This window comes from Chaetura pelagica, unplaced genomic scaffold, assembly GCF_000747805.2.
Source record: "Chaetura pelagica isolate M959 unplaced genomic scaffold, ChaPel_1.0 scaffold103, whole genome shotgun sequence".
Taxonomy (NCBI): Eukaryota; Metazoa; Chordata; class Aves; order Apodiformes; family Apodidae; genus Chaetura; species Chaetura pelagica.
The window spans coordinates 4,205,888-4,219,060 of record NW_009953004.1 but is presented as its reverse complement, the minus strand read 5'-3'; the positions used below and the strand labels follow the sequence as shown (position 1 = coordinate 4,219,060).

Below are 13,173 nucleotides of genomic sequence, written 5' to 3'. Positions count from 1 at the left end.
CACCGGCGCCGCGGGCGCGCCGAGCCGGGGGCCCCCGGGGACCGGGCGCGGCACGGCGGCTCCGTCGCTGTCGGCTCTCCCAGATCCGTGCCGCCCTCTCGAAACTCTGGTGAGTGTCGATGGCGTCTTGGTGACCGGTAGGACGCGGCGTGGGGCTGGTGGCCAGGCCTGGGCTCGGTGATGAACACCCCTCGGGAGGGAGGAGCAACGCGGGGACCACAGCGCGGAGCGGGGGCATCTCACGGCCGGGACCGGGACCATTGAAACAAAGCATTAACCAAACTCTGACCTCAAATAGTTAACTGCTTGTAGGGTGTAAATCTCTCATCTGGGCCTACTGCTAGTGAGTAAAGGTAAAAACCTTTTCTGTGAGCTTATCTGTAGTTTTAGGGAAGAAATACAAGGGTCCTTGAAGAAGAAGCCATTCAGCTACGAGTAGGGATGCTGCTGTAACCAATTCAACTGCAGAGTCAGCAGAGATAAGCGGGAGAAGAGACAGAACTGAGGCCAAATGTTCCTGTGAGGATGACTCAAGGATGAAGTAAACGACCCCCAGGAGCCCCTAACGGACTTAACACGCATGCGATAATGGCCGGACACTTATGTAAATGATTTATCGGGAAACTAATGAATGTGTAAACTGTTTTAGAAATATTAAACATAATTAGGCATCACCTGTATATTTCTCTCTCATCCTGCACTGTAAGGCGCACACATTTTTGGAGGAGCCACCCCCTATGCGTCTGGCGCCGTGAATAAAGATACCGACTGAACAGTGCTTAGACTGCTGGGTGAACTTTCTTCGTTTCACCCTGCGCAGGGCCCTCCCGTACGGCTCTGCTCACATCAGCCGGCGAACGGTGGCGCTGAGGTTCAACCCAAATACTTCCAGGGAACTTGTAATTCAGCCCCGGGTCTATAACACCCGATGCTCCTCCCATTGTACCCTGGAGCTCTGCTCTCCATTACTGCCCAGTCGTTGGCCAGTGTCTCAGTAGACAGTCACAGCTTTTAATGAACTCTTGAGTTCTGTGGGTTGTCCAGGGTTTTTTTCCTGGGTGTTAAGAGTCTAAAAGTGACCCTCTTGACATATGACATGGAACAAACATTTATTAAAAAGAACTGTACAGACAAATTAAACAGATAGCACACATTGTTACTCCTACTAGACACAGGAGTAAAATATTTAGAACACAGAAGCCAGTGAAAATGCCAACTATTGCTAAAATACCTAAATGCTAAAATGAAAACCTATTTCAGAGGAATTAGAAAACTGTAAAATAAAGAGAAGCACTTTTTATTCATTTAAAGTGCTAGTAAGCTCTTAATTTCTTGAATAGTCTGCTTTTCAGTATAACACATCAGTGGCTATTATTTCAAAATTAGATTCTGTAACTTGAAGCCACTGGCAGGTTCTTGTTCCAGTCAGTGTCTTGTTTAGAAAGCTAAAGTTGAATTCAGAAAGTACAGGTCTTAAAATCTGGCTTGTATTTTCTCTGTAGTTAATGTAGTCCTTGGCACTAAAGTTTGAGTGACTGATCCTCCCCATTCTTGGGTACAAAAAGTCTGTAGCATGGCCATTAGACACAGTAGGGTATTCACATCCTGTTAGTATTTTAAGGTGTGGGACAAGGGGAGCGGTTTGTGATTTTTTTGCCATTTGGTTGCAGATAAACAGGACTGTTCTTTGAAGGCAAGCGAGGAACCAGGCAAAGACACTGGAAAACATCTATCACAAATGAATCCAGTTATTTTGTTGCCACTTGACTACCCATTGAAAAGGGAATGACAAAGCCAGGGTCAAAGCAGACTTAAGCCATACAAAATCCTCCTAAGCTTTGGCAAGGGTCATAGGGGTTGGAAGGGACCTCTGAAGATCATTGAGTCCAACCTCTCTGCTGCAGCAGGAACACCCAGGGCAGGCCACACAGGAACGTGTCCAGGCAGGTCTTCAAAGTTTCCAGAGGAGACTCCACAACCTCTCTGGGCAGCCTGTCCCAGGGCTCCATCACCCTCACAGTAAAGAAGTTCTTCCTCATGTTGAGGTGGAAACCCATTGCATTCTTGACACCCACCCTTCAGGTATTATAAGGTCCCCTCTCAGTCTTCTCCAGACCAAACAGCCTCAGGTGTCTCAGCCTTTCCTCATATGACAGGTGTTCCAGTCCTTTCATCATCCTCGTAGCCTCCATTGGACTCTCTCCAGTAGATCCCTGTCCCTCTTGAACTGGGGAGCCCAGAACTGGACACAACACTCTGGATGTGGTTTCACCAGGGCAGAGCAGAGGGGGAGGAGAACCTCCCTTGACCTGCTGGTCACACTCCTCTTCATGCACCCCAAGATACCATTGGCCTTCTTGGCCACAAGGGCACATTGCTGTCCCACAGATCATCTGTTGTCCACCAGTACCCCAAGGTCCTTCTCCATTTAATACTTGAGATCAATTTAGACTACAAAGATGGTGACAAAACTGGGATTAGAAATGACCAAGTTTTAAGCCCCAGTTCTGTAGCAGGGTTGCTGCCATCCTCCCCAGTGGAGGAACTTGTTCCACGAGATGAAACAAAGGGAAGTCACAGATACAGGAAGTAGTCTATGATCCTTTAGTTGGGGTTCTTTTGGCACACACAGAGAAAAAAAACTGGGCTGAAATAAAGCTTACTTGAAAATTATCTATTAAAAGATACAAAAATAGGAAGTTTTGCTTGAGGGGGTATGTTGACCCCAAAGCCAGGCAGTTCTGGTGAAACACATAATTTCTAGTTGACACTGTTTCTGATACATGTTACCAAACTTCCCTGTGCTCCAGTGGAGGATATGTTTGCCAAGTGAGGTTTTGGCTGTAGGAACCAGGAACAGAAGACATGCAGAATGACTGATGTTGTGGTCTGTGTGCATATTTGGGATATTTCATGCATATTTCTTAGAGAACCACAGTGAACTGGTTGGCCACATGGCCTAGGAGGAACACTAATACAGTTCGGTTGAGCCTTGTACTTAAGTCCATCATTCTTCTGACTGCTGAAAATAATATATTAAGATGTCAAAGCATCACAAATTACATCATTTTTAGGAATTAATACACAGCCAGCAACTTGATCCCCCTCCCAAATTTTAAGTCAACTTTGAGGGAATCCAGTAATCCAATGCCAGTAAATCAAAACGCATGTATGTCCTTAATGCACTGATTTCCTGTATAACCCATTTATTTTTCCCCTGAACGTCCTGTATAAAAGAGCTCTCCCAGATGTCCCAACCTATGCAGTCTTACTAGCTTGGAAAAAAACCTGTTGTTCAGCGAAAGAAACAGTCTGCTATGTCAGCACTTCAGATAGTCTTCTGTTATGAGGAGAAAACAGAATAATCTTTTAGTAACATCTCTTTTTAAAATGAGAACATTTGTGGTAATCACACTAGGAATAGCCTGGCATTTCGAACTTAGTAGAAGAATTCTACTTTGTTTAGGAGTCTAAAAGGTGGAATGACTGAAATGTTAAACTGTAGCACCAATAATACTTACTTTCCTAAAACCAAATCCTTGGGACTGGAAGGAAATTAAGACAGAATAGAAACATTGTGCTTACACTGTATTAAATAGAAAACAATGGGTTGATCATACTTGAGTCTGCACTTCAGTGAAGCCTGGCCACATTTGCAGTTCTACTGGTAGAGTACTGGGACAGGTCACATGTTGCCTTGTCCATCTTCTGGCCTTCATTCATCCTGTTTCCTCTTGGGCTTTTTGGGATTCCGAGATCGGCTCTTTGCTTTGCAGAGGGGACATATGGGCGCGTTCCGATGAATTTGTTGGTGACAGGATAGACAAGCCTGGAATGTGACATTGCAGTCTCTTGTTACAAACTAAGTGGCATTGTTACCCAGATTATTGAGTATCATAATCTAAGTCATAGTTCAGAAACCTAAGGCTTCTTGCCTTCAAAGGCAAGCCAGGGCTACGCTTGATACAATCCAGGTCTCTGGACTGAACAGTAACTTCAGGCTAAATGAAATACTAGAGCATCCCATTGAATTGAAAATACAGCTCAGCAGACACACGATTCAGGCACTTATCAAGAATTTGAACATCACATTCTGTGTTAAATGTTCCCTATCTTTTAAAGATGGTTACTTGCATAATAGCTCACTAAGGGTTACAACGAAGGCCAACTGTGATGTCAAAGAATTCAAAGCAGGTGCTTAGATGAATTCCACATATATAAAACAAGACAGAACTCAGTCCTTTTGCTCCACACCAAGCCCTTTAACTTCCATTTGACTGAAGTGTATTACTTTCAGAAAGGCTTTTCAATGGCCTAACTCCAGAGAGCAGGTACATAACTATGGAGTCTACCTATGTCAGTTGGCCTCCTTAGTCAGTGATTCCTCTCCCTCATAAAATATGTGCATTGCTTCTAATATTAATCCATTTGCGATTAACTCACAGCTTGTAGTTTTTCTTTTGCCCAGCATTTTTTTTTACATGCTTTTCTCCCACAAGAAAAACCAGAGGAGTGGGAATTGCCTACATCTCTGGGTGGAGACTCAAGTCATAAAGGAGTGAAATAATACAGAGCCCTGTCCTTAACCCTTGATGACTGGGGCTACTACTTTAGGTCTGCTGGTGTTGCCCTTAATTTGAAACACTGCAGGAAAAATTAGAATGAGGTCACGTAATTTTTCCTCTTTGTAAATGCTGACCAATTTAATACATTCCAATGACAAAAAAAATCAGAGAACAATAGAATAATCTAAGTTGGAAAGGACCCATCAGGATCATCGAATCCAACTCCTGTCCCTGTGTAGGACACCCCAAAAATCACACCATGTGCCTGAGAGCATCATCCAAATGCTTCTGGAACTCAGGCAGGCTTGGTACTGGGACCACTGCCCTGGGGAGCTTGTTCCAGTGCTCAACCACCCTCTGGGTGAAAAACCTTTTCCTGATAATCCAACCTAAACCTGCAGCTTCCTGCCATTTCCCCCTGTCCTGTCACTGGTCACAGGAGTGAAGAAAACCCAGTGCATTCCATCTCCTGACCTTCATTGGAGGTGGCTGCTGTCTGAAAGTTGCTGTTTGTCTGGTATCTTGTTTCCTGGCCACTTGCAGCTGCTGGGCAGCTGCTGCAGCTGCAGCCAAAGACTCTGGAATAGGAGGCTCCTGTGGTTCTGTCTGCCATTCTGCTTTCTGCTTTTCAAAGTAGCTAGACAAGAGAAAAACAAAACAAAACAAAACAGAACAAAAACCAAAACAAAACAAAAAAACATAACCACCTTTGGGAGTATTCCATTAGTTTGTTAAGGATACTTTGTGTTAAAATTTAATTGATATTTTGTGTTAAAATATAATGGTTCCCATTTCCCTGTCATGTTCCTCTACTAGAGTCAAATCCCCTACACTTGGACACCACTGCCACTTGGTCTAGCTCATACTAGCTCAATGGATGGTATTTTCCTCTGCATTCACACACTTCAGCCAGACTCCAGATTGTCAGCTCCTAAGGTATCTTGATGTACAACTGGATATAAATCTACAAGGATGGAAAATAGACAACATATATATTCAATCTTTAACAGCTTTAGATGCACCTCTGTCGAACTTATTTAAACTATTTTTTTATATTTAATTATGTTAAAATGAATACATTTTGTATGCAATAGATTAATACATTCTTGTAGTGTCAAGGTGCTTGGAATGGAAAACAGCATTTCTGAAGAAATGCAAAAGAAATCTTGAAAACTGCCAAATGTGCTGGCATAAAGAGAAATGCAAGTTTCTTAAAACATCACTTTTTAAAAAACCAATCTGTTAAACAAAGGACACTGCTCTTTGAATAGCAGATAATTCTGTCACCCTCCCCCACCTAGGTAATACCTAAAAATGAAACTGTAATTAATTATCCAGATCTATTCCACATCTAGAGTAAACTTACCTGTTGACAGTCGCAGGTATGCAGCTAAATGCCACTGCTGTGTGCATGCAGCAATAAGTAAAATTCTGACTAGCAGGAGCACTAACCAATTGAAGAACACTTGTTTTGTACCCCTTTCTTGTATTGCCTCCTTCCTCTGCTTACTAAACAAACAAATAATAAGTATTTTCAGGGAAAAAAAAAAGTCTTGCTAGAAAAAGCAGCATATAGTATAAATATCTGCAGAACCAACCACCCTTGAATTTTTGCATGTCTTATGTAGAATTTTTAGCTTAACTTTGAACCAATTCAGACTGGATGCTATCAAATACATGTGCTCCCACACCCTTTGTTGTTAACTTCTGGTTTTCATTCTTGCCTCTTCAGTTCTTTTTTCCACCTACCTACAAAACTAAAATGACAAAAAAGCCAGGAAAATCGAGATAACACAGAAAGCCAGATGATGTTTACTTTGGGGACTTACTCAAGGGACAGCTTCTCTTCCTCTTCACACAGATCTGGCAGCCTCTGCAATCCCAGAGTCATACGCAAAGCATCTACATGCTCCTTCAGGGGCTTGTACTCCTCATGCAGGCGACGAGTAGATTCCAAGAGCTTGTTGAGGTCGTTCTCAGACTGCTTGATAGTATTCTCCATCTGAAAGAGGAGAATGGGCATGCTTGTAAAGAACTAAGCTTTAACAGCTCTTTGATTGAGCAAGAAGAGAACCAGTAGTATCTTGGGATGTATTAAGAACAGTGTGGCCAGCAGGTCAAGGGAGGTTATCCCCCTCTGCTCTGCCCCTAGCGAGACCACATCTGGAGAACTGTGTCCAGTTCTGGGCTTCCCAATTCAAGAGGGACAGGAATATACTGGAAATAGTCCAATGGAGGCTACACAGGACTGGAACATCTGTCATATGGGGAAAGGCTGAGAGACTTAGGGCTGGTTAGTCTTGAGAAGACTAAGAGGGGACTTTATTCATGTCTACAAATATCAGTAGGGTGGATGTCAGGAATGGGCCCGTATCTGTTCAGTGGTGCCTGTGATAGGATGAGGAGAAATGGCACCAAGTCACAACACAGGAAGTTCCACCTCAACACCAGGAGAAACTTCTTTACTGTGAGGGTGATGGAGCCCTGGGACAGGCTGCCCAGAGAGGTTGTGGAGTCGCCTTCTCTGGAGACTTTCAAGACCCATCTGGATGTGTTTCTGTGTGACCTGTCCTAGGGGTTCCTGCTGCAGCAGGGGGGTTGGACTTGATGATCTCCAGGGGTCCCTTCCAACCCCTGTGATTCTGTGATTCTAAGAAAATGTGTCAGAGAAGATCTTTCTTACTCAAGTTGCAAGAGATTAGACAAAATGCAATAGTAAAAGAGAGTTAAGATACCAGCAGGACAAAAACTGGGCAAAGAAGCAACTGAAAGTGACATACAAATTTGAAAAAGGTGCACTCAACCTGCCTGAAGAACAGAAAAAGCAGCTAGACAGGCTACAGGTAAGTTTTCAGGTGAAGACCTATGGAAAACTCTCAAGGGACAATAAAAAATAAATTAACATAGAAGTGACTAATTTCCTGTATCACTAAGATACCTGAGCACTGATGACTAGAAGTTAACAAACAAGCTAAGGAAAGGTTCCTGCTTCTCTTACTGCACTTAATGGGAAAAGCAGCAGAGAAGACAAGACAAGAAAAAGAGGGAAGGCTGAAACAGAGATTGAGTTTATGCAGCTGAGTAGGGGAACAGACATTTCAAGTAATTAAAAGATGCAGTCTGGACATCCAGACATACTACATAGTACTTGATCACAGTGTGGGTGATTTTTTCTTCTGGTGCAAAGCACGGATACCTTCAGAGCTAGAAACCACTGCACAGTCATGACAGTGCCCTAACATGACAGTTTTCTATGGGACTGCCAGAGTGATGCTACTGTGGCTACAGTGGTGAAGTTGTAGCCACCATGGACTTGATTATCTCATCTTGGTGAAAATGCTTACTGTGCTAACACGACAAAGTGTCCAGCTCAACACAAACAGGAAAAAAACAATTGCACTGAGGTAAATTTACTTTGCAGTCTTTTTAAGATCCTAAGAAGGTGTAAAGTCCAGATTATTGAACCAGTGAGAGTTCACTGATGCGCACTACTCAACAGCCTGTGGAGTGACTCCTACACAGTTGTGTCTTAGGCTGTTTGCAGCTGGACTGTTACATACCACGTTAATATCAGCATGGATCAGGCGCAGCTCCTCCACATGGGCCATCTTCTCCTGCAGCAGCAGGTCCATTTCCTGTTTGTATTCCTTCAGGTGCCTCTCCTCAGACTCCAGGGCTTCAAATTCTGCTTTCAGTCGTGCCTTTATTTTTTCCATCTGCAAAGTCTTATTCCTGCATCCCAGTGATCATTAAAAATATAAAGAGACAACAGTAAGTCACTGCAACATATTTTTGGAGCGTACATATATATATATTTAAAATATTTGAATAGCTTAAAAGAAGGTAATAGCAGTCATAGACAAGGGCAAGACTTAAACATGTCTGAGAAAGGATGAGGTGTAGTGAGAGAACTGAATTCTAATCCCAGCTCTTTTGCTGAGCTATTCAGTACTAAGAGAATTCTTATGCTGAATTATGAAATGAACAGAACATGGTCAGACATTGACAGTTACTGTAGATTCAGAGAATTTGTACCAACAGAGTTCTACCAAATCAGTTACCTTGGATTAAACCCTATTTTCAAACTTCAGAAATCCAGAAAATCTGGGAAGTGTAGCACAGGATTCTGAGAAATATAAAATTAATTGGAGGTGATTATGAGTGTCATCTACACTGACTAAAACTACATAGACAGTAATTTGAACTGCTAAAACTTAACTTCAACTTGAGGTTTAAAGTTCCAGAGCAATGATGTATCAGAACAGCAAAAACTCAAATGACACTGGCCATTAACATCCCATTTGCAATTAACCCTGTATTCCTTTGGTTAAGATCTAGTACCTGTCATGTACTTATAAACATTTCACACAGGATCACACAGAATCACACTGAATTACACTGGTTGGTAAAGACCTTCAAGATCACCATGTTCAACCATCAACCTAACACTGACAAGTCCTTAACTAAACCATATCCCTAAGTACTACACCTATACAACTCTTAAATCCCTTCAGGGATGGTGGCTCCACCACTGCCCTTGGGCAGCCTGTTCCCAACAACTCTTCCAGAGAAGTTCTTCCTCACATCCAATCTAAACCTCCCCTGGCACAACTTGAGACCATCACCTCTTGTCCTACCACTTGTAGGACACCATTGAGCAGACCAATCCCCACCTCTTTCCAACCTCCAAACTTCCTGAGGAGACACTCAGTCCACTGTCCATGTCTTCAACAAAGATGTTAAACAGCACTGGTCCCAGTACTGACCCCTGAGGGACACCACTCATCACCTGCCTCCATTTGGACACTGAACCATTGATCACAACTCTCTGGGTGGGGCCATCCAGCCAACTACTGATCCACTGAGTGGTCCACCTATCAAATCCATCTATGTCTTGTCAGTTTGGAGACCAGGAGGTACTGTGGGACAGTGTCAAATGCCTTGCACCAATCCAGGCAGATGACATCAGTTGCTCTGCCACCATCCACCTTCTCTGTAGCCTTATCATTGAAGGCTACCCAATTGGTCAGGCATGATGTCATGTTGGCTGTCACCAACCACCTTCTTATTTTCCATGTGCCTTAGCTGACTTACCGGGAGGATCTGTTCCATGATCTCACCAGGCACAGAGGTGAGACTGACTGGCCTGTAGTTCCCGCATTCTGGTTTGTTGTTTTTTTTCATTTGTGCCAATTCATAAATCTGCAGCAAAATGTTTAGATAATCAGTCTTTCTCTCTCTCTTCAAAGCTAATAGTCTAAAAGTCTTGAGTTTCAGCCATCAGACATTTCTAAGCAGCAAAAGAGTCTGCTGCTGTTGTGATTCAATACTTGTCCAAACTGTTGAACAGAACAAAGTGTTCTTGTTACTGTGATTTATTTACTGAAGAGGCCTTAGTTTTTCTGTGCTGGAAGTTAGAATGTGATACTGAGTACCCAATATGTTAACAACAGTTGGATGTTTCTAATAAGAGGCTGCAATGTGACATTTCAGGCATGTAAGCAAGAATTCCAGGACTCCTTGCTCCACTTTGTGTGAAGCACAAGCATGCAGCATTCCCTTTCAGCCACTCAAGGATGTATGAGCAGATCCATACTGGTTTCCAAGTGCACTGCTGAACAACACAACACAGGAGAGGACTGGGAAAGGGAGATTTGCATTCATAGTTAAAAAGATCCTATTTCTATCCCAGTGCAAAGAGGGGTAGGTTTGAGTCAAATTAACAAGACTGGCTAGAGAATGCTGTCTCTGTTGATTACAGGAAGCTGCCTATCAAATTAGCACTGAAATCCCAGAACAGGGACTTCACCCCAATCCTTGAGCAGGGGGTGTGACTTCCCTATTCACTAGGCCCAGTCTTGCTCCCACTGATGTATCAGAGGTCTGAGGCTTTTAATGGAAGCACAAGGCACCAAGTCGCCTGGAGGGAGCTGGTCAACCACCTATTTCTAGGAAAGCAGATTCTTAAACCTCTGTGGGGATCCTGTTCCCTTTACAAACTGTTTCCACAACCCAGTCCCCAAGGGCTCTTTCTGAAACTGCTCCCACAGCACTAAGGCGTGACCAGTTTATCTCAGTGTTATTCTATATCACACTTCTAAGAACAGGAGACTATATACATCCTGGTCTTTAATGGCTTACTGAAGGAGACTGGGATTACTGTTCCCAGTAATAGCAACTGGTGATTGTCAGGGATCCCGCAGAGACATTTAAAGATATCATGGAAGGCATATTTAAAACATAATTTGATAAAATTCACTTGGCATGATTATTGTGTCTGTAGTGTAGCTCACCACAGATTTCACCTTGTTTCATACAGTATGTTTATTATAGAAAATACAAATTGTATACCTGTGAGCACACATTTACTTTAAAAGGTGTGCAGACATTCCAGTTCTGAAAAGTCTCCCACCTTTAGAATAAAAAGCAGCTCATGGAATAGTAAATCAACTAGTAAAAGTTTATGAATGAAGTGCAGAAGAAGCCTGGCTGTAGACAGAATCCAAGTATGTAGCTACAACACTGTCATCTTTCATGTCCTTGGAGGTGTTCTGTCATTTATTATACAGTGGCATATACTAGTCTGAATGTAAATATTGGACTTAAACCAGCAAAAGAAATCATCTCTGCCTTAATTTAAAATGTGGTAATACCCCTAAAAAGCACCATCCATCTACCTATTTCATCAAATCTCATAGTTCTCATTTACTTAAAACATTTTATCAGCTTCCTCACTGTTACTGGCCAGTGGCTGCCATGCCCTGCCAAATTGCTACAACAAATGAGTTGCAGGGGTTGTTTGGGTTCAGATCACTAAGTGCATTCCAATAGGGCACTGAACAGTGCAACTGGCATCTGTTACCAATAAGATCACTGTCCTTCTCTTTTATCTCCTCCCAGTCAGAACACTGATGTCCAGTCTTTAGGTATTCACTTCATGTTACGATTAGGAATATTTCTGTGGAACGGCTTAATGCATGTAAATAAGCACGTGCAGGCATGTTTGTTTCATGGGCATATACATGTACTGACACAGTATCTCACTGACTACAAATTATATGTATTATCTGTAGATAGGGATATAGATACAAGTCAGATTCCAGAATCCCTTCAAAAGCCCAGAAGAGCTGCCCTTAGTAAGAGAGTTCAACTACAGGAATGGGAAATCTCTTCTATTGTGATGAGGACTTTTTCCCTTTTTTTGCCTGTAGAATAATAAAGGGAATGCAGATTAAAATAAAGCTTGCGCAATCTATTGGAGGTGTGCCTGTAAGCATAGTAAGTTCTGATGTTTATTTTGGAGGAAATTCTTCACAGAATGCAAACTCCTTTTAAAAGATCCAGGAAAGAAAAAATTTATTTCATCTATTTTTTGTTAAAGGTGACTCAAAATTAACATTAATGTTGCAAGCAGGATTGACTTCTTGATGCTGGTTTTGTTTTTTTAATTTAAAATGCATTCAAGCAGCTTTCTTGGTATTTCATTGTTCACTAAAGCTAGTAACATCCCCTTTATAGTACCTTAAGCCACAAACTAATAGCAAAAACTGTCTTAATTACAGTTTAAATATCACCTTTGAATATATTATCGGAAACCAGAATGCACCATAAATTTCCAAATATAGGCTGCCCATGTCTTGTAAAAATATAACTTAATGAGATATGGATATTAAGTGTTATAATAATTGTACCACAAACTGTAGGAGGCTGTACTTAGAGCTATGTTTTAAAGCAGAGTCTGCTCGACAGTTCAGCAGAAAAGCGCTGCTCTTTCTCTGCAAGGCATGTGTTGTCCCATTTCTTCCTACAAACTGTCCTGGGATGCGAGACACAAATATTTTCACAGAACCACAGAATCCCCAAGGCTGGAAAAGACCTTTAAGATCATCAAGTCCAGCCTATGACCAACACCACCACATCCCCAGACCAGGGCACCAAGTGCCACCTCCAGCCTTTCCTTGAACACCTCCAGGGATGGTGCCTCCACCACTTCCCTGGGCAGTCCATCCCAGTGTCTGATCACCCTTTCCATGGGGAAGTGCCTCCTGATATCCAACCTAAACCTCCCCTGGAGCAGCTTCAGGCCAGGCCCTCTGGTCCTGTCACTGGTGGCCTGGAAGAAGAGCCCAGACCCCCTGACCACAACCTCCCTTCAGGTGGTCGAAGAGAGTGAGAAGGTCCCCCCTGAGGCTCCTCCAGGCCAAACACCCCCAGCTCCCTCAGCCTCTCCCTGTAAGACTTTCCCTCCAGTCCCTTCACCAGCCTCATTGTCCCCTCTGGACCTGCCCCAGCACCTCAAGGTCCTTCTTGCAGTGAGGGGCCCAGAGCTGGACACAGAGCTCAAGGAGAGGCCTCTCCAGAGCTGAGAGCAGGGGGATCGCTTGATCTTCGTTCACCTTTGCGGTACTGAGTGAGGGCCAAGGCCCAGGCACTGCTGCCCCGTCCACCTCTCCCACGGGCAAACCGTGCCCCGAGAGGTGCTGCTGGCGGCCGGACCCAGCGGGACGGCTGGGAGCGCCTTTGTCCCCTGCCCTGTCACACAACGCGCCGGGCCCGCGGGCCACCCGCCGAACCGCTGCCCCTGCAGAACGCGCTCGGCACAGGGCTC

At 43.5% G+C, this 13,173-nt stretch overlaps 1 protein-coding gene across 1 annotated transcript in view; it reads right to left on the bottom strand.

The window, feature by feature from the left end:
• Positions 1-3,606: 3,606 nt before the first annotated feature.
• Positions 3,607-13,173, bottom strand: part of ZC4H2 (zinc finger, C4H2 domain containing) — a 10,106-nt gene continuing 539 nt past the window's right edge. Inside the window, exons 2-5 of the mRNA XM_009996600.1 lie at positions 8,126-8,297; positions 6,395-6,567; positions 5,040-5,202; positions 3,607-3,829 (exon numbers count right to left, since the gene is read on the bottom strand). Of these exons, the coding sequence (XP_009994902.1) occupies positions 3,716-3,829; positions 5,040-5,202; positions 6,395-6,567; positions 8,126-8,297 (622 nt within the window). The 3' untranslated portion in view covers positions 3,607-3,715. The remainder of the gene's footprint in view (positions 3,830-5,039; positions 5,203-6,394; positions 6,568-8,125; positions 8,298-13,173) is intronic.